The sequence below is a fragment of the Antechinus flavipes genome, chromosome 4 (genome assembly GCF_016432865.1).
Source record: "Antechinus flavipes isolate AdamAnt ecotype Samford, QLD, Australia chromosome 4, AdamAnt_v2, whole genome shotgun sequence".
In the NCBI taxonomy this organism is placed as follows: domain Eukaryota; kingdom Metazoa; phylum Chordata; class Mammalia; order Dasyuromorphia; family Dasyuridae; genus Antechinus; species Antechinus flavipes.
Window position 1 is genome coordinate 3896867 of NC_067401.1, and position 21072 is coordinate 3917938.

The 21072-nt window shown below is 42.3% G+C and overlaps 1 protein-coding gene across 1 annotated transcript; it reads left to right on the forward strand.

The window, feature by feature from the left end:
* Positions 1 to 4411: 4411 nt before the first annotated feature.
* LOC127561170 (aryl hydrocarbon receptor-like) lies at positions 4412 to 20816 on the forward strand. Its single transcript, XM_051996450.1, has 7 exons — positions 4412 to 4421; positions 8590 to 8720; positions 10526 to 10728; positions 11278 to 11387; positions 13980 to 14121; positions 14340 to 15960; positions 17170 to 20816. The coding sequence occupies exons 1-7, from the start codon at positions 4412 to 4414 to the stop codon at positions 17323 to 17325; spliced, it is 2373 nt and encodes a 790-aa protein (XP_051852410.1). The 3' UTR covers positions 17326 to 20816.
* The last annotated feature ends 256 nt before the right edge of the window (positions 20817 to 21072 follow it).

Genomic DNA, 21072 nt, shown 5'->3' on the forward strand with positions numbered 1-21072 from the left:
TAAATATACACAGATATCCATATATAAAAATACAAATATACTATATAAACATATGACACACATACATGCATAAATAAATATACACTATATACACATGTATGTGTACACAAATATACACAGATATCCATATATTCATATATACAAATACAAATATACTATATAAACATATGACACATACACATATATACATATAAATATACCCATGTATGTGTATGCACACATAAATATATATACACACATATTCATATATGCAGAAAGACACATAAGTAGACACACATACGTATGTCAGTTTTTATTTGGTGAGCTTCTGTCTGGGTACACAGTTCCCCTAATAAGAGGCAATCAAAACTATATTAATCTGAATTGCTGTGAATTAGGCCAAGAGGGTTTTAAATGGAAAATGGAGGCAAGAGGGAGAAGGCTGCCCACATAGATGTAAGTAGTCGGATACCACGTTTGATAGGAGGCACAACAGAGGAAGGAGAGTACCAGGAAAAGGTCCAGCAATTTCCGGGAGAGAATATCTTGAGAGAGGAAGCAAGGAAAAGCCCAAGGCTCAGGAGTCCCTGCTAAGCAAAATGATCTGGAAATCCTAGTGCCAGGAGGCAGCTTAGACTCCAGACATCGAATCTGTAAATGTGCACCTCAGGTTTGCTCAAGGGCTGAGATGCCGTCACTTGCTCCGGTCATGGCTCAATCTTGCATGGCTGTGTACCGTGGAGGATGATGGGATCATCCTGGGATGAATTCAGTGGCCCCGACTCCACCCCTGACCTTCTGCACCCACCGCCATCTCCCCTTCTTAAAAGGGTGGTCCCAGGTCCCATTCTATGGGCTGTTCATGGACATTCACTGAGCGGAGAATCCCAGCTATAATCTTTGTGGTAAACTGCAGGGCCGTTGGACCCGGTTGTCTCCCTGCTCTCCACTGTGATCTCCGGGGGCTGGACAACGTTATCTGTTTTGTCACTGTAGACTAAGGCCCGATGGGCTTTGCACCTGAACGCCCCTTTATGGGCCACATCCCATACTGGAAAGTGAATTGTTTGAGGTCAGAGACCGTCCCCCTTGTCTATTTGTGCACCCAGACCTTAGCTTAGCTTTCATGATCCAAATCCCTGGAGGATGCTAATTAAATGATGAGATGGTTGGACTGTGTGACCACAATTGGGCTCTTCAGAAACATCTAGGTGACTGACTGATTTTCTGCCTTCTTCTGGCTACTTGGCCACACACAGACATGGACTTGAACCTGACCCAAGCACCCAAACTCTTCCTTAAGTTGCTTTTGGGGCAAAGTTGTCGGATAGGGACAATTTATACATACATAAATAGAAAGCTTCCCAATGAAGTCAAACAAAACTCTTCTTTAGAGCACCAGCTTCCAGGTCCTGGTTCCCATTCCCAGTAGCCTCACAGCTTGAATTTATTTTATTTATTTATTAACAATAGCTTTTTTATTTTCAAAATACATGGAGAGATAGTTTTTGACATTCACTCTTGCAAAACCTTGTATTCCACTTTTTTCTCCCTTACTCCCTTCTCTCTACTCCCCTCCTCTAGACAAAGTAATTCACTATAGATTAAGTATGTGCAATTCTTCTAAATACATTTCCACATTTATCATGCTGCACAATAAAAATCAGATTAAAAAGGGGGGGAAAAAGAAAGGAAAAAAACCCATCCATTTTGCATTTCACAGCATTCTCTAGTTCTTCTTTGACCATAAACTCCTTCCGTTCACAAATCACAGTTTGATTTTAAGCAAAATTTGGAGCCCTCTCTTAGAGACAATACGTTACAACGGCTGAAGAGCGGCACTGGGAAGTAGAAAGACCTGGAATCAAATTCACTGCAAAAAGAATCACATTATGTGACCCTGAACAGGCTAGTTGGCCACCATATGCCTTAGTTTCCTAATCTATAAAATATAAAAATAGGAATAATAATATTTGTAGCAAATGTCTCACAGGGTATATTGAATGGAAGCAAAGCACTTTGGAAGCCTCCCAGTTTTAATGGATGACCCATCCAGGAATGATATTTTGAGCACTACTTTACTAGATAGTAAAAGCCATGAATTAGTATTCACTTCCTATGAGTTAACAGACTTCTAAAGCAAAAGTTCTTAACTAGGAGTCTAGGAGTATATGGAGAGATTTCAGGGGCTCCATGAACTTGGATGGGAAAATGTTGCAATAAAGATTTCAATAATTTGATTTCCTTCTTAATGCCTTTTTTGCATTTAAAAACAGCATTTCCAGAAGAAAGTCCATAACTCAATAGCCTGCAACTGGAGGCAATGATCCCCCACAAAAAAAAAAAAGATTAAAAACACCTGATCTAGGGGTATGACACATTTGCAAAATTCAGAAAAAGAAATTGGAAGGAGGTAGCACATAATCTGAATCTTGAAGATAGCAAGAGTTTCCAAGAGCAGAGAGACAAAGCAGGGTATTCTAGGCACGAAGGACAATTTGGACAAAGTTACCAAGGAGCAGGAGGTGCAGTGCTGAGTTCTGGCAATAGAAAATAGTCGATTCTACTGGAACTTTGAGTAAAGAAGACTAAGGAGCACAAAGGAAATCTAAAGGAGTCATCTGGAACTCAGCTGTGGAGATCTCCTGATTCTCAGCTGAGTCTCTAGTGTGCCCTAGTAGCAGCAAGAACTTAATGAAGATGCTCTATGTGCTCAGATCTAGGCTTTAGGGATATTGTCTTGGGAGCTGTGTGAAGGATGGATTGCACAGGATAGAATATGTGTCCCATGTCCCTCTGATCCTCTGCCCCCTCTCCCAAGCTCTCCTCTTATCTTTGTATGGCCAGCTCTATTCTTTGAGCTCAGAAGGGTTTAATGAGTTTCTGCTGAATGAATGAATACTGTAAAACACAGGTCCCATAAGCAAAGAGAAGATGATGTTTACCACTATTTACTCGTCTTCTCATCAGCTTGGCCAGACCTCCCATAATTACTTTCATGGAAGGCTTTTATAGGAGCTGACTTCATAGAAGCATTTTCTCATTTGACCCAGACTGTAACCTTGTGGAGGAGGTCCTATAGGGATTGCATTCCCATTTTATAGATGAGGAAACTGAGGCACAGAAGATTAAATGATTACATAATGAGTAAGTGGATGAGGTGGGAGTCCAACCCATGCTTCCAGACTGTAAACACAGAGTTCTTCAATTTGAATCCAGATTTCTATTGAAAAATTCATAGAAGACACCTCTCCCTCTCTCTCCCTCTCTCTCCTCTCTCTCTCTCTCTCTCTCTCTCTCTCTCTCTCTCTCTCTCTCTCTCTCTCTCCTCTCTCTCTCTCTCTCTCTCTCTTCTCTCTCTCTCTCTCTCTCTCTCTCTCTCTCTTCCTCCCTCCTTTTCTCTGTCTCTGTCTCTGTGTCTTTCTCTCTCTCTCTCTCTTTTTCTCTCTCTCTCAAATCTGGAGTTACTATTTTTTTTAAATATATTCTCTGAAACTCTTCAAAGTGTTCTTTGTGGCCTATGATGGGGCTGCTTAATCTCTCCCATTTGAAGTTGGACTCCCTTAGCTCCTCTTAATTACTGAAGGCAACTGAGTTGAATTATGTGTTCTTTTTGACGTGTTTACAAAGCCTTCCTCCATATTGAGCTGCCTCCAAATAATCCCTCAGAATTAGAACATGCCATGGAGTGTTTTCATCCCACAGCTGCTCAGACGTCCAGCTGGCCACAGATGATTCCTCCCAGTGAAGGGTCCTCTCCCTTTTTAATAAAAGAATAGAAACTGAGAGATCAAAGGTATGGGGATGTTTGTCTGCAAAATGGCCCTTGGGCATCTTAAATCCTATTTACATTTCATAAGGCAAGAGCTTCCAGGAGGCTTTGGAGGCTTGTGATTTTCCACTGAAGCAGGTGGGACAGTAGAATGAATGCTAGACATTTGCCCCCTCCCCATCTGAAACAAAACCTGTTGACCAGATTGCTGGATCTGGTGAGGACTGGGGTCTTCAGGTGATCCACGGACATTTGTCAAGCCACCTTCCAAATGGATCAATAGACCAGGATGGATAGCAAAAATGGTGAACAGGGGCCATTTTTCTGGATGTTTGGGGCCTTCTTTTTAGAATGTCTGGAAAGTCGTACATCTCCAAATCACTCTCGACCTCAGAGGCTGGTATGGTATTAGGAGACTTTGGAGGGGGAATATCTCATGTGTGAGTTCAACAAATAAATGACTGTTGACTTGTCCGGTCTAATGACTTTACTGAACACTCGGTGGACAGACTATGACCCCACTGTGGCCTTTGTTTTCCTTGCCAGACAGATGTTTTACATCAAAGTGTCTTTGAGCTGATCCACACAGAAGACCAGCCAGAATTCAGGCGCAATCTTCACTGGAAGCCAACATCAACCCCCAAATCTGAAAGCGATCCGATGTGCTCCGGTAGGTTCAAGGACATCTACACTAACTTGGGACACTTTGTGGTCATTTGTCTGTTGGGTTGAAATCTTCGAGGCCCTCAAATACAATTCCCTCACAGACAATTAAATCTAGAGTTGGAAGGGACTTTAGGGTTATTTAGTCTAGCCCCATCATTTTATACATGCCTTCCCTCTGATACTCCCCTCAGTTTATCCTGTCTATATCTTCCCTATTAGACTGTGACCTCTTTGAGGGAAGGGGCTGCCTTTTGCCATTCTTTGGTTTCCCAGTATTTATCATTGTGTCTGACATACAGTAGGTACTTAATAAATAGTTATTGAACTGACACAGACATTGGCTAATTCCATCACCAGCTGAATGTCTGTTGCTTAAAGGACCAATGAAAAGAGAAACATAAAATGTAGAGGATCTGATCTTTCTAAGGATCAATATGATTTGCTAAGCATTTTGCCTACATGCTCTCACTTTCTCCCCACAAAGGACCAGTGAGGAAAGTATTAGAACAGTTATTATCTCTGCTGACTTTGATTTCCTACTGGATCCCTAATCTTCTCAATGGTGGCAGGTCCTCCACTGGAGCTGATCCCAGAATAGCAGGCCCTGGGGCATTGGGGAGAGCTCGGGTTCGTCTCTAAGCTTTGCCACTTACAACCCATGAGATCGTGGGTAAGAAATGCCACCTCCAGGTCTCAGTTTCTTTATCAATAACAAATTGAAGGATTTGGTTTAGGTGACTTCTGACATCCCTGACAGCTCTAACTCTGTGTCTTGTCATGCGGTGAACCGATCTGTTCCTTTCCATTCTGTTACGTCTTGTCCCCGTGTTCTATCAAACACCCCATAGGGAGCTAACCCATCGATACATGGGAAAATGGGCCTTAGAAAGTGGAAGGAACCTGCCCATGGGGTACTTCTCTGTTTAATGGCAGAACTAGAGCAGCTACTTGACCTCAAGGTATGAGCTCCTTTGGCTGCTGCAAAAGGGAACACTCAGCTCTATGGTCCTATCGGTTTTATGCCCACTTAGCTGAAATAATGATCTGCTGGTGAAATAAATGATACTGTCCAACCCCATCAGCATGTGCTAAGTGCCTACTGTGTTCCCATCATTTGGCTAGGCCTTGGGATTCAGTGATAGAATGAAGTCACTCTCTTCCCTTAAGGAGCTTATATTCTATATTGAAGACACAATTTGTCAACATAAGTTTGGAGAAGAGAAAGAACCAATAACTACCAGCATCTAGGAAGTCTTCTTAGAGGAGGAGCTAGAGCTAAGCCTTGATGACGGCTTGGTGATGGCAGAGATAAGGAGAAAAATATTCCTGATGCAGGGCAATGGCAGGTGCAAAGGCATAGAGACAGGAGATCAAATAGTAAGGTTAGAGACCAACAATGGGCCACTTTGACTGGAATATAAAGTGTGTGGACACAAGTTATGTGTAATAAGCCTGCAAAGGTGGGTTAGAGCAAATCTGTGGAGACTTACTTCTGCCAAGCTGGGGCAGTTATGTTTCCTCCTAGAAGCAATAGGGAGCTACTTGGCTCTTGAGTGCCGTGATCAGACTTATGCATTAGAAGAATTACTTTGGCCCTTGTGACTAGGACAGATTTGGGAAAGGAGAAACTGGAAACCTAGAACAGCTCTCCTATAAAAACGCACTCGGTATTTTCTATTCACCCGCCTTAGAGACGTGGATGAGTGTGACTTAGACAATAATAGAACTGGAAAGGGCCCTGGAGGCCATTTCATGTAACTACTCTTATCAATTCTGAGTCATGGAACTGACTTTGGTGAAGGAGGATGGGGCTTAGTGGGGAGATGTCAAGGAGTGTGTGTGTGTGTGTATGGGGGCATAAAATCCACAGCTTCACAATTTTAACCCCCAGTTTTTGTCTTTGTTCAAAGGATAATGGAGTACCAGATTCCAAGCAGCCCTAAGTTTTCTGACCCTTGAAAACCACACTGGAAACACTTTGGTCTATTATAGGAATGGGGATATAAGGTCCTGTAGAAACTTCTGAGCCAGGACCTGGAGCCTCCTGGACCAGTCCTGCCCTGCCACCTGTTTCCTCTTAGAGCATGTCTGCCCCATGCTAAAAGGACGAGTTCAGAGTTGAAAAAGAAAAAGAAAAAAGGCCCAGGGCTATTGGGTATCTCCAGTGCCAGAGAGTCAGTGCCCCAGATTTTCTGTTTTTAATTGGTCTGACTGTTATTTTGGTATTATATAAGCACAGCCTGAGCTCACATCCCCAGTCTGGTTCCAATTACTTACTTGCTTGAGAGTGGTCCAGTGGATTTGGTCTTTCATGTGTAAATATTTACATGTGCTCTGTTTGTATGTGTCTATGGTGGTGTTTGGTGGATGTGTGGGGCTTGCTTAAATCCCTCCAGGATCAGTCGAGTATGTGTCTGCCCTCCAGATCCTGGCAGATGATCCGGTCCTAGGTCTGGAGCTAAAAGTGGCCATCAAGTCCAGTTCCTACCTGAACAAGCATTTTCTCCCAAATTCCAAATCAATAATTATTTTTTAATGTTATGTGCTAGCTATAGTATTAAGTTCTTGGGATACAAATACAAATAAATAAAAAGATAGTACTTTCCTTCAAGGAGATTACCTTCTCAAATCTTAGCAATAAGAGGCCATCTGACTTTTTTTGAAGACTTACAAGGAGGGGAACCATTCCAGTCCTAAGTGCAAACCACTTCTGGGAGGGTGAGATTATTGGAAATGTGCCTTCTCTCCTGCCTTTCTCTCCCTTTGCTCCTGGTTCTGCTCTCTAGGTCCCAGTAGAAGCCTAAGCCCTTCATGCCAGCTAGCATGTCCCTCCCCCACCCCACCCCACCCCATCTCTTTGCTAGGTAACCATCCCCAGCTCCTCTACCTCCCTGCACTTCTTGATCTTTCTGTCAGGATTGGAGGGCTTCATCTTTATCCCTTTGGGGACATTGTATTGATCAGAATCTACATCTTTCTAAGTTTTTTTTTTAATATCAAGTTGTTACTATTATGCATTTCATTTTTTGGATCTGTATCAGCTCATGAAGGGCTTCCCAATTTTCTGTGAAACTGCCCATTTCATAATTTCTATGGCACAATAACATAATTGGCTTGGTTATTCCCCAATAGGTAAGCATACCCTTCATTCCCATTTTTGGCTAGTCCTCAAAAGAGCTGCTATTAATATATTTGTATAGATAAATCCTTCCTCTCTTTCTTCAATTTTTCTCAGAGTTCCAGATCTCATGGACAGACTTCTTTATAGCACCATCTCTCCAGTTTTGGGCTTATTGCGTCAATCTCTGGAACCCAAACGTATAATTTTACATTAATTCCTATTAAAATCCATCTTTAATAAATTCAGTCCAATCCTCTGGCCTGTCAAGATCTTTTTGAATCTTGACTCAGTCACACAGGAAGTTAGCGGCCCTTCCCTCTTATCTTTGTGTTGTTAGCATCTACCTTTATCCAAGTTATTGATAAAAATGTTTGGCATTAGATGCCCCAGATTTCCTGGGGCACTCTGGGAAAGATTTCTTTTTATCAATGTAGTTCTTGTTCATGTTGTTGCATGAACCTCCATAGAAGATCCTGCCACTGCGTTGGAGAGCTCCTTCCTGTTCATGATGGTCTTGGGTAATCCAATCGTCCCTCTGCTGTCTCATATTCTTATTTATTTCTCACCTGACCAGCTCATGAACCTTTTTGGGCTTTAATGTTTTCACTGAGGGGAGTTCCTCAGGTTCTGTACAGCCGGTATAGCCTATTTCAGTAAGCCAGGCAGCGGCCCCTTCCTCTTTTAGGGATTTGCTATTTTCATTCTTCCAAGGACAAACTGTTCTTGGTGGGTAGGTGGGGTAGAACATTCCAGAAAGGGCGACGATGTGGTCACAAGCTGCCCATGGAACAGGGACCTCTATATTGTAGGATTCATCCTCTGCCTCATGTTGTATGGACCAGAAAGCAACAGGTGTGAACTCACCCTCCATTTCTTTTTCACAGAGATTCTCTCACCTCCTACCTGTGGGCCATTCCTAACTCAAACATAGGTGGGAGTGGAGGAGAAGCCCTGATTAATCACAGGGCCAGACTGTCCTTATTATTAAAGTGAGACTTATCTTAGATGGCCATGGAGACTCTCTGGTCATTCCTCTTCCTGTGCTCTTCAGGTGAAACAACATCCAGCCCATCTGGTAGCAGCGACAAAACAGAGGAGCTCCCTCCGGAGAACTCAGCCCTGCTGGAACGGAGCTTTGTCTGCCGCTTCCGGTGCCTGCTGGATAATTCCTCGGGGTTTCGGGTAAGTCACAGTCCCATTGGATCATGATCTAGACAGTTCAGTGGAGAATGTGATCCTTCAGTGTGATGCAAATGGAGCTAAAGGGTGTTCACACCCTTCACACCCCATTCTTGTTACCTTGGCCCAGTAGCTGTACCTCCTCTTTCTCCGGGATGACGTTTTCCTTTGGTCCATGAATTATATGAAGTGATCTGCTCTTTCATAACCTTGTGATGGACCAAAGGATCTAGAGCTAGAAGAGGCTTTAGAGATCATTTTGTTTTATTTCCTCATTTTACAGAGGAGGGAATGGAGGCCAGACAGAGAGGACTTGGTGTCATAGGACCAGACGGGACCTTAGAAGCCCTGATAATATTTATCTGGTACTTTTAGAATGACAAAACACTTCATGTATGCTACGTCATTTCAACAACTCTGAGAGGAAGAAGCTATTATTATCCCCATTATACATTCTATCCCCATTATCCCTATCTATACAGATGAGGAAACTAACACTGAGAAAGTTTAAGTGACTTAAAACTGTGTTAAGCAAGGCCCTTTATTACTCCCTTTTTAAGTTTAAATTTATATTGAGGTGATTCAGGCCAATTTCAATAGACTTAGGATGGAGAGAGCCATCTGTATCCAAAAATAGGACTATGGGGACTGAATGTGGATTGAAGCATAATTTTTTCATCTTTGTTGTTATTGTGTGCTTGTTTTTTTTTCCTTTCTCATTCCCCCCTTTTTGATCTGATTTTTCTTATGTAGCATAATAAATGTGGAAATATATTTAGAAGAATTGCACATATTTAACTTATATTAAATTACTTGCCATCCAGGGAAAGGAGAAGGTTGGTAGAGAGGGGAAAAAACCAATTTGAAAGACAAGATTTTGTAAGAGTGAATGTTAAAAACTATGTTTGCATGTATTTTGAAAAATAAAAAAGCTATTATTCTAATATAGATATATACATTTATATTAAAATAAAGAAACTGTCATTTGTATAATTGTTTTTGTATATTGGGAAATTTAATAATGATTGTTGAATTCATGATGAAAAGAAACATTTAAAATAAAGCAAATATGTGTGGAAAAGAGCCAGTGGGGCCCGGGATACACCAGGACAATGTAAACTGCCTTCCCTGACTGTAGCTTAAAGAGCTCAGGAGTTACTGAGAAATGAACACATTTAAGTTAGACCAGAGGGACCAAGCTCAGCCTGGATGTTCAGAACATTCCTAACTGAGGATTCTGAGCAGTTGTGATTATCTTATATATTCTGAGCTATTGTGATTACATCGAATTTGGTGCAATGTAAAGTCCTCAAACAACAAAGGAGAAAGCACATTGTCATCAAACTAAAAAAAGCGTTAATTGTTGGAAGAGTGTGAGGGATTGAATTGTGAAGAGAAGGCAGTTCCTGGAGAAAGATCAGTCCCTAAATCCGTGTGTAATTTGACCATGAGCAGAATGGAAAAAAATAGCATGAACCAAAGGCTTCAACCCAATCACTAGAATAAGAAGAAATTGTAACCTTGGGGTGATTCATGCAAATGTGATCATCTCAGGAGCAGATTCAAATCCAAAAATCATATCCTATATGTTTGAATATATTAATTTATCACATTATATTATAGTTGATCATGTGATGTTATGTTATGTTAGATTATGTCATGTAATAGAGCATATGTAAAATGATATAAAACAGTCCAGTGTGTTGTTATAGTGTACAATGTTATGTGTAACATACGGTATATAAATTTGAATATATGTGTCTCTATGTAAATACACGCACATTTAAGCTGTCGCTCTTTTTCTGCAGGCTTTAAGCCTCCAAGGCAGGTTGAAACCCCTCCATGGGCAGAACCAGAGATCCACGAATGGTTCCCCAGTGCCCCCTCAGCTGGCGCTCTTTGCCATCTCTACTCCTCTGCAGCCTGCACCCATTCTGGAGATCAGAACAAAAACACTGACCTTCCGGACCAAGCACAAACTGGACTTCACGCCTGTGGCCTGTGACGCTAAGTAAGCATGAGGGCGGGGCCGGTAGGAGCTGACCCCATGGCTGCCGTTCTCCGAGGCCTCGGTCCTCCTCCGCTGCCCCGGTGAGGTTGGCGGGTGATCCCGGGTGTCTAAAGGCTGACTTGGATAGAAGTGCGGAAATATGTGTACAAGAATGGCACATGTTTAACATATATTGGATTACTCGCCACCTAGGGGAGGGGATGAGGAGAAGGGAGGGAGAAAAAAATTGGAACACAAGGTTTTGCAAGGGTGAGTTTTGAAAACTATGCATGAGTTTTGGAAATAAAAAGCTTTATATGTATGTGTATATGTATTACGTATGTATGTATATACACATATGACCTGGAGGAGCTTGAGGTCAGGGTGGTCTGGCTAAGCTGGAAGGGAAAGGCCTTATGATGGCTCATGTTGCCTCTCTCTGTCTCATCTACAAAATGGGAATAAGTTCCATCCTTTGAACAGAGGAAGATGCTTTTTTGTGCACCAGGATTAGAGAAATGGGGTGATGTCGTCTTGCTCTGTGACCTCCCCTGTGCTTCTTCTTCCTAGAGGGAAGCTAGTGCTAGGATACACAGAAGCGGAGCTGCGCATGCGAGGGACCGGCTACCAGTTTATCCACGCCGCCGACATGCTCTACTGCGCGGAGCAGCATCTCCGGAGTGAGTCGAGAGCCCCGCCCGGCCCCTGTTCTGCTCTGCCCCTCTTGCTAAAAGGAACACGACTATGTGGATTTATCATCCTCCAAGAGGGGAACAGCTCCTTGCAGACTCTCTAGCCGTCGGAGCACTAACAAGCATGGGATATCAGGCAGCAGCACCGAGAGTGGGTCTTCACGCTCTCCGGCATTACCCAGGCTCCGGCCAACATGGTGCCTGAACCCAGGGTAGCCCACCGCTGCTTTCTGCAGGGGTATTAGTCACGGTGCCCTGGGGAGCAGTTGGAGGAGGGGGCACGGGATGGGCAGCCATGGAGGACCTGTAGTTTACCGTTTTCCATAAATCAATCACAAGTCCATTGGGGTATTGGAATATTAAGTCACAAAATGGAGCCTCTCAGAGCTAAAAGGGACCCGGGGGCTTCTCGTCCCGAGATGAGAGGAATTCTCGGTTTTTGAGAATTCTGGAAATTCTCCTTCTCAGAGTCACCCAGATCTGAACTACAACCTTCCCGATAAGCCTCCTATCAAAGAGTTCCTTCTGGTGAGGGGGAATGCGCCCATTTCCCAGGCAGCCCCTTTATTGCTCCAGTGTTTAAGACGGCACATGTTGTGGTTCAATTGTTTTTAATCACTGTGGCCTATTTGGGTTTTTTTGGGGGGGGCAAAGATACTGAAGTAGATTATCATTTCATTTCTTTTTCTAGTTCATTTTTACAGACAAGGAAACTGAGGCAAACCGAGTTAAGTGGCTTGCTCCTTCCTTTTCATAGCTGCAGACGGGCATGGACACACTGTGTAGTTCTGAATATTCTGCTGCTGTTCAGTAAGGGCAGAAGGAGGGAACTGGTATATCCCCCTCGAATCTGCTGTCAGTGGTCCAGCTGTACCTAGAAAGGGCATCGAGGGCGTGAGCCTCTGGTTTGAAAGCTACACATTTAGATAGATGCTAAAGCAGCTATGGGTAAATCAGGCAAGTGGTTTTACCTCTGTAGATCTTAACTTTCATACATACAAAATGGGAACAATAATACTTCCTTAATCTACTTCAGAAAGTGCTTGTCAATCTGAAATGATGTCAGATAAGAAGCAGCAGAAGAAATGCAGATGTTTAGTCTGGAGAAGGATCTGGGGTTGAGCGTGGAGTGGGCTTCGAAGAGTGAGCCCGGAAGGTGGAATAGCGTGTTCTACATGTTCTCCAAAAGGCAGAACCCGGAGCAGCCGGTAGAAGTCAAAGAGAGGTACTGGTCACATCTGGTTCTGCTTTTAGAGAACAAACAGAACATACTATTCCACCTTCCGGGCGACCACTCCTCGAAGCCCCCTCCAAGCTCAACCCCAGATCTTCTCCAGACTAAACATCTGCATTTCCTTCTTCTGCTCCTTTTTTGGGGATTAGAAAAACCAAACCACACCTTCCAATGATGAAGCTCTGGCTGAGGCACCAGAGGTGCAAGGATGAGAGCAAAACAGTCTCTGCTTTCAGGGAACTTACATTTCTTTAGGGGACTCTCCCACTTGTAAAATAAAATTAGTATCATAATTGTTTATAATTAAAAAACAAGAAAATCCATTCACGTCAATACATATTAAGTCCCTATTCTATATTTCTCCTAAAGGATAGACATGATATGAGGAGAAAAATAAATCAGATGCATATAGATTTCAGTGAGTCAATGAGAACAGAGAACAGATTTTTGAATCAGAGACCCTGGGTTTAAATCATGTCTTTGCCACTTACTCCCTGTGTGGCTTTAGGAAAATCTTGTAATTTTTCTGGCCCCAGTTTCCTCATATGGAAAAGGAAGGGGGTTGACAACCTGATCCCTAAGGTGCCTTATAGCTCTAGATGTGAGAATTTTAAATAAAATAGAGTAAATGATTTATTAAAGGTTCCAGGGCAATGAGGGATGCCCCTACTGGAAGTCAGGGTAACCTGGGATCAAATTCTTATCATGACACTTAGTTGTCCAAACCATGAGCCAGTAACTTCCATTTTTCAGACTGAGTTTCCTCATCTGTCACAAGAGGATAATAATTCTGGGGGCAGCTAGGTGGTGCAGCGGATAGAGCACCAGCCCTGAAGTCAGGAGGATATGAATTCAAATCTGGTCTCAAGACACTTAACATTTCCTAGCTGTGTGACCCTGGGCAAGTCACCTAACCCTAATTGCCTCAGCGAAAGAAAAAAGAAAGAAAGAAAGAAAGAAAGAAAGAAAGAAAGAAAGAAAGAAAGAAAGAAAGAAAGAGAGAGAGAGAGAAAGAAAGAGAGAGAAAGAGAAAGAAAGAAAGGAAAAGAAAAGAAAAGAAAAGAAAAGAAAAGAAAAGAAAAGAAAAGAAAAGAAAAGAAAAGAAAAGAAAAGAAAAGAAAAGAAAAGAAAAGAAAAGAAAAGAAAAGAAAAGAAAAGAAAAATGATTTTCATGGTACCTCTCTTACAGGAGAAAAGGAAAGAATAATGATTCTCATGGTACCTCTCTCACAGTTTGTCATCAGAATCAAATTGGATAATGTCTAGAAAATGCTTTGTAAATTTTAGTTTGTTAAAGACATAAGATGATAGTCTTATTAATCCTAACCCATTCACGTGTTTCCTAGTGATGAGAACTGGGGAAAGTGGTCTGACGGTGTTTCGTCTCCTGACCAAAGAAAATCGTTGGCGATGGGTCCAGTCTAACGCCAGACTTGTCTACAGAAATGGCAAGCCTGATTACATCATCGCCACCCAAAGGCCTCTTGTGTGAGTACCAAGCTTCTCTTACAGCTGTACATGTCCTTCTCAGGTGCCCAGACAGCTAAGAAATTAAGGGGGGGCCAGGATGGATCCTCCATTAGCCGATCAACTCTGCCAGGTGCCAAGAGACAAAGCCATTCTCTTGACACTGATTAGGAATTCTATGTGGAAAAACTGCATTTTTATTGTGCTTTTTGAAAATGTTGGTATTTTCTTCTCTGCAGGGATGAAGAAGGAGGCGAGCACCTTCAGAAAAGGTCCCTGCACCACCCTTTTACCTTTCTTACTGGGGAAGCCCTTCTGTACCAAGCCACCCACCCAGACCCTGCTTTTCCTGCCCCTTTCCAAACTCCAGGGAAAATTCCTAAATTCAAAAAGTCTCCCAAAGGAGAAAGGAGTCAGACAGATCCCCCAGCTCCTAATTCACTTCTTGGGGCCATGATGAGACAGGATGCAGCCATCTATGTGTCACATGCAGCTGTGACTCCAGAACTCGACATCAGTAGGGACATCTTCAGTCAGATTGAAGACCCCTCGGTGGCTAAGCTAGCGGGAGACATTCTGGATGGATCTTCAAAGATGATTTCCTCAGAGGATGAGCAGAAAGAATTGGCTGATTTGAATCAAGGCTCTACCCTTCTAACTACCCTGGATTCCCTCTCTCTTGACTATGATGAGAACTGCTCCAACAATGAGCTATTGGGTGCTCTGGAAAACCTGGGGCTTAATGCCGAGGAGCTAGAGCTCCTGCTTCTAGATGAGTGGAAGGTGAAGGGAGGGGAGATTCCAGGCTCTGGTCCATCTCTTAACGATGTATTAACAAACAGGGAAATCATGTCCCATGTTCATGGTTTCCTCTTAAACAAAAGTGAGGAGGAGCAGGTTGGGGATTCCCAGGCTTCCTTGAAAACTCATTCCTTGTCAAGCCCACGCCAAGAACCTGACGTCAACAATTCTCAAATGGCACATCAGTATCTACTTCATTTATCCCAAGAACCACAACCCATCCAGGTAGCCCAGAGACTGTGCCTTCCAAATACAATGGACCAGCATGGTGTAAGCCAGAAGCAGCCAAGTCACCTTCCTTGGGAGCCTGTGGCAGATGAGAGCCCTCACCAAAACAGTTGTGAATCATGGAGGCAGCCGTCAGTAACATCTCAGGCTCTGTCTGCTCGTTTCACACAGTCACCTGGACGGCTCCAGCAGCAGTGGCCACCGTCCAATAGCTCAGGCCTTCTGAGTTCCTCCTTTTCTCATCCATCCTTAGAAAATCTTTGCCAGTCCAAACAAAGTCAACAGCAACTGGAGAGTCATTTGATATCACAGCCTGGAGGTCCCCAACCCCCGTTTCAGCATCAGCCCCCCCACCAACTTCACATCCAACCAGAGCAATTCCATGGCCATGGCCCCTCAGACTCAGAAACCCTTCTACAATCTAACACTGACCAGAGCTTATTTATGAACAGGATGCAGAGCTGTGATTCACCCATTCAGCAAATTCTAGGTGGCAACTTATGGCCAAACCACATCTCCAGGGTTCAGTACTCAACTCAAACAAAACTTCTGGGCCAGGCAAGGAATAGTCCTGGACCACCGCTCCACTCAAGAAATGATCGGCGATGCTCTAACAGGTCCCTGGCCCCGGTCAAGGGAGATAAGTTAGACAATATGGATACTGTCCAGAGTCATGGGACTGGAGCTGAGATGGAACCTGGACAAAGATTCTCGCACCCCTGCAGATGTCACCCCATTCCTTCAAAACCTTCTTCATCCATTTCTCCTGAGGGCATGTTTCCACTGCAGAATTTCACTTCTGACTATCTCATTAATGGAGATGGATGTCTGGTGAGTTCTGGGTGGATCTGGGCATGGCAGTTAACCCGGATGCTACTCAAAAAGCAAAATTCTCATTGGCTATTTCCAATATGATGTGTCCCTGAAGCACATTTGTACAGATGGACCTGTCTTTTCCAGTCATGTTTGTAACTAATTATAAGCATAGGTACAATAATGTGTCATCTCGTATAATTCACAGAACGTTATGCTGCATGTTCTAGCAATCTAGATCAGGGAGTCTGCTCACTAGCCCGCACTGCTAGGAATTATAGGGAAAAGCTCATTTTGGAAACTGAGGAATCTCAGAGTGGGATTCAAAAGGAATAGGTCCCATTTTGGAGGAACCAGACTTAGGAGTTCACTGGTTTTGGGAAGTCCAGGACAACTTCCTTAACCAATGCAGATCAGGAAGTTTTCTGAATCATCTGGAAAGTGTTCAGGGAAGGGATCCAGGTTGTTGAAGGCTCAGCATGTGAATAGTCTCCAATCAGTCTTGGATGATTATTCATCATTCTGAGGACCTTCTCTTGATGCTCTCTAGTTTATCAAGTCCTCCTTATACCCTGTGTCACCCAGAACAGGTGACACACAACGAGGGCAGAGGATGGCACTAATATCACCATCTAATTATTGGAATTATCACAGACCCTTTTAATGTAGCCAAAGTACTCGTCCTGCCCACCATGTCACTCTGTTGATTCTTATGGAAGTTCCTCTCCCCCAGTCCTTGTCCCTTCTCTGGACAAATAAGTGTAAAATCATGCACATGAGGATTCTGGGCTCGGGCAGGCTGTCTGGAATGGAATAATCAGTCCACTCATTCACTTGCCAATCCTTTGTAGCTCTGATGGGCAAGGCATTGGATGGGGTCTATGCTACATAACAATTCAGGACAAAAGGAGAATTTAACTCAAACAACTGTAGCAGCTCTTGTAGGAAAATGGAGCCCATGTAGATGGGATGGAGCCAATAGACAGTTAGTATCCTTTATCCCATTAGCTTGGCAAGTCCTCAGGGAAAATATTTCCATGTTCAATATTTCAATCCTTCTATTCCTGTCAGATGTGATCTTGTATTAAAGAAGTTTCTCTCTTCAAAACAACAGATACCAGCCCTTGTAGAATCCAGGGTATTATCTTGGAATTTCTGTGCAAACTTTCCTACCATACTTTACTTCTTAGACACAATGAATCATTTCTTCATTTTCCTTTTTCCCAGGCAGGAAACCTACATGGCTTGAACGACAGACCCATGGGATCCTGGGGAGACTTCCTCCTGCCCAGCGGACAGCCCCATGCCAGTGCAGAGAGACACTCCTGCCCCAAAATATTCCCTCAGTCATCTTCTTCCTCCAAGGGAGACTTTTATTTTTGAGTACAAGTTTCACATTGACAAAACATGAGCAATTCAAAGCCATGTGATGAGATAAGACAATATTTAAGTTAAGAAAAAAAAATCCTTCTGCTTATCTCTTTTCCCTTCACGCCTTCATCTTCAGCCTTGGAGCTCTCATGGAATGACTTGAGAAATGTGTAGGTGAGAAATGAAATTGAAAGAAGGCTATCGGAAAGGATTCCATCTTCACTACAATGTTCCACACAGTTCGTCTACCACCTGCTGGAATGGGGATGAGTTGTCAATGAGCCACATTCATAGACTAACCTACCTCTATTCTTGTTCATTAACCTTAGCAATTGGCTCCTATCATTGCCAAGAGTTTCTTAAAAGCCTTTACATTCAGAGATCCAGAACTCAAGGGTGCTTCTCTTGATATTTTCACATTCCTAGGTAGAAAACATAGAATTCAGAGACCTTTGGGGTCATCTAGTTCCATCCTACCATTTACAGGCAGAGAAACTGAGGCTCAAAAAGTCACTTTCACCAATTTAGAATTGTGATGACTTGCTAGATATCACACAATTGGTGAATAGCATAACTGGATTCTAACTCAGAACCTCTGTCTTCAAATTTCGTGTTCTTTCTACTGATGGTGATGACATTAAAAAAAAAAGAAATAGATATGTACAAGTGAAAAAGAGAAAACAGCTGGGATGGGGCCAGATAGCTTCTGAAGTCCCATGGATCTTAGTTATCCGGTGACAAGCTTAGACCCAGGTTATTGACTGTCTGTCTCTTTCCAGTTGAGTTGATCTCTCAAGCTTAGTAAGTGAATTTGTATTTGTGGTACAAACTTCCAGGCTTTCAGCTAATGCAGCTTAAAGCACTGTTTAGCTGAAGAAGCATAATTCCGGTCTGGAACGAGAGGGTGGGAGAAACAAAACTCAGCCTGTGAAACGTTTCTGGATTGTACAAAGTTAATATCTTAGTCAAGTTTCCATAATGTGGTAGATCTAATTTCGGTGGCTTTCAAATGGAGGAAATCAGAGTTTTGTTGTGTCCATGGGGTTTGTGCAATGGCCCTCTGCTGTGAGGGAGACAATGGTCTAATGAAATCCTTCCCATGTTGGTCTGCAATAAACCTACCTCAGTGGGGCTCAGGATAGACCTGCTTTTTCTTGCCCTCCATCTTCTGCAAGGAAACTGTAGATGGCTCATACTTCCATAGCACATTAAGGTTTACAAAGCTCTTTACAGATTTTATTTTGCATCCTCGTGAGGTAAGTGCTATCAGTCCCATTTTCCAAATGATGAAACTGAGGTCCACAGAGATGAAGTAACTGTTCTGCCCAGTATCCTTTGTAGAGTTTCCTGTGTAGGATTGGAATTGAGGTTCTCCTGATTTTAAGCCCAGCTATTCCACATTATCTCTGTTCAGAGTTTTGATAACAAGTGTCTTTAAAACATCCAATTTGATAAACATCATATGAAATCCAGTCCTGGGTTAAGAATGATCAACAATTGTCCTCTCATGTCACTGTATTCTTGCACTTTGGGATGGATACGATTCACAGGCAATGAAATACAGATAGCAAATTTCAATAAGTACACATTTGTAAAAAAGAAAAGCAAAATAAATTACAATTGGATCAAATAGACTTGTTAGGCTCCCAGGAGCTGTGAGGAGGAGACAGCTATTGGGAAAAGAAAGAAATGGAACTGAATAGACTACTTTTGATGGATCCTATTGGAAAAGTATGTCAGTCAGTGCTAAGATGCAAAATACCCGTTGGGAACTGGGTTCAGAACAAAAACCTTTCCTATGTCCTCATGTTACATGGAACATACTGTAGTCTTCAAAATGTTGTAGTCCTTTTATTTTTCATGCCCATCCCCTTTCCGGGTTCCAAAGTTGGAGTTTTTATGGCAATGAATGTTATTGCTAGTCAGGGTACTGTGTGATCCATAGTGAGCCCCTATTAGCTGGCTTCCACCTTTAATAGTCACCAAATAGTTTCTCCAAATAAAGATGAGGTAGAAGGAGAAAGATTTGAAGACTCATCTCTTACTATCTGGTGTTCTAATTGTCAGACCTGAAAAGAGAATGAGTGAATAAATAAATGAATGAGTTATAGCTTAGCTATATCTACATCTAGACAAACGTTAGAGGAAAGATGCAATCATTGGGAGGGTAAAGGCTTAAGCAAAGGTTTTTGTTTAAAGATTTTGGAGCTAAGAGAGAGCTTCATTTAAATTTGGAAATGCTAGTTTATCTCAGGGCATTGCATGTGTAAGGAAGGAAATTGATAAGCAGAAGAAAATCTAGAACAGGGCACCTGGGTGTGAAAAGTCTGAAGCCTGTGCCTTATGAGGAACAGTTGAAGGAATTAGAACTTTTCAATCTAAAGAAGAAAAGGCTCAAAGATGGGAATGGTGGCTGACTTGAACTATTTGAAAGGCTGCTTTGGAAAAGAAAGATTAGACTTTTTCAACTTGGATCCATAAGGCAATAGTTGGAGAGGTGGATAGAATATTCAAGGAGACAAATTTAGGCTCCACACAGAGAATTATTTCCTAAACAGCTCCTAGCAGCTGCCTCAAGGGTCAATGACTTTTTGCATTTTAGAAAGTCTTCAAGAAAAGTTTGAATAACTATAACTTAAGCATGTAATCCATTAGATTCTTGTTGAGAATTGCGGTCCTTCCAAATATTATGGGAAATTATCACTCCTTATAATCTAGGGTAAAAGTCAGTAAAACTTTAGTTCATCTACAGTTAAGTCATGGAATAGAGAATCATTGATTGGGCAAGAAAGAAGTTTGTGGACATAAGCCATTTCCCACTGGCGTTCATAATATATAGAAAATGCATATCTATGCTGGGTCCATAAACCATGCATCATTGTCCTTGGACTCAAGCATAGGAAAGGTATAGAAACATCTTAATTGCCTGCTATGTCATTGGTTTGAGATCCTGAGACAAGGTAGGCTCTGTATTCTGGCTGGACTTGCACAGAATATGGGGGAAAGGAAAACAAAATCCAAGAGTTTTGATGTGACTGTCCAGTGACATTCAAGTGGAGCCTTAGTCTACAGTGGTGTTGTTCACGTTAAGGAAGGGAAACTATTGAGCCCCTTTCTCGCCATCACCATAGACTCTGAAACAATAGTTTGATCCTGTGAGATGTAATGTGGTTACATTTTTATTCTTATTTTATTGGAAAAAAATAACCAAATAAATGTATCTCTTTAAATGTAAAAATTGTCTCCTGTGACAGCAAAGTAGAAATAAGACCCAAAATTTCAGAAATTATAGCTGCTGTAGAGTAAAAATCTTGATATATATGTATTTTTTCTGTATTCAGAAGATATTGGGTGATTTTGAGTTTGATGTTGTATCATAGGTAAAAAGAAAGGAAAATGGGGGCCAGTGAAGTTGATGAACATAAACCATTATGAACAAAGGCCATTTACATAACATGCACGTGTCATTGTCCTTGGAGTTAATTGTGGGAAAGGGGATAGAAACACCTTAATTGACTTTTTTCTCCTTACTTTGAATTTTTGTTTTGATTTTAGAGTACTAAAATTCAATTTTCTTATGATGTAATCTTTAAAAATCTTTTAAGAGCGGTATTCCATTAGCTTTCAAAACGATGCTTATATGATTACTCAAGACTTCAGAGCACTGTGACTTCAGGCACTAGCGTGGTACCCCTTCTGCAGAGACAACACCTTCCCTAATACACACATTTATATGGTCAAACTCTTCATGAGATGCGG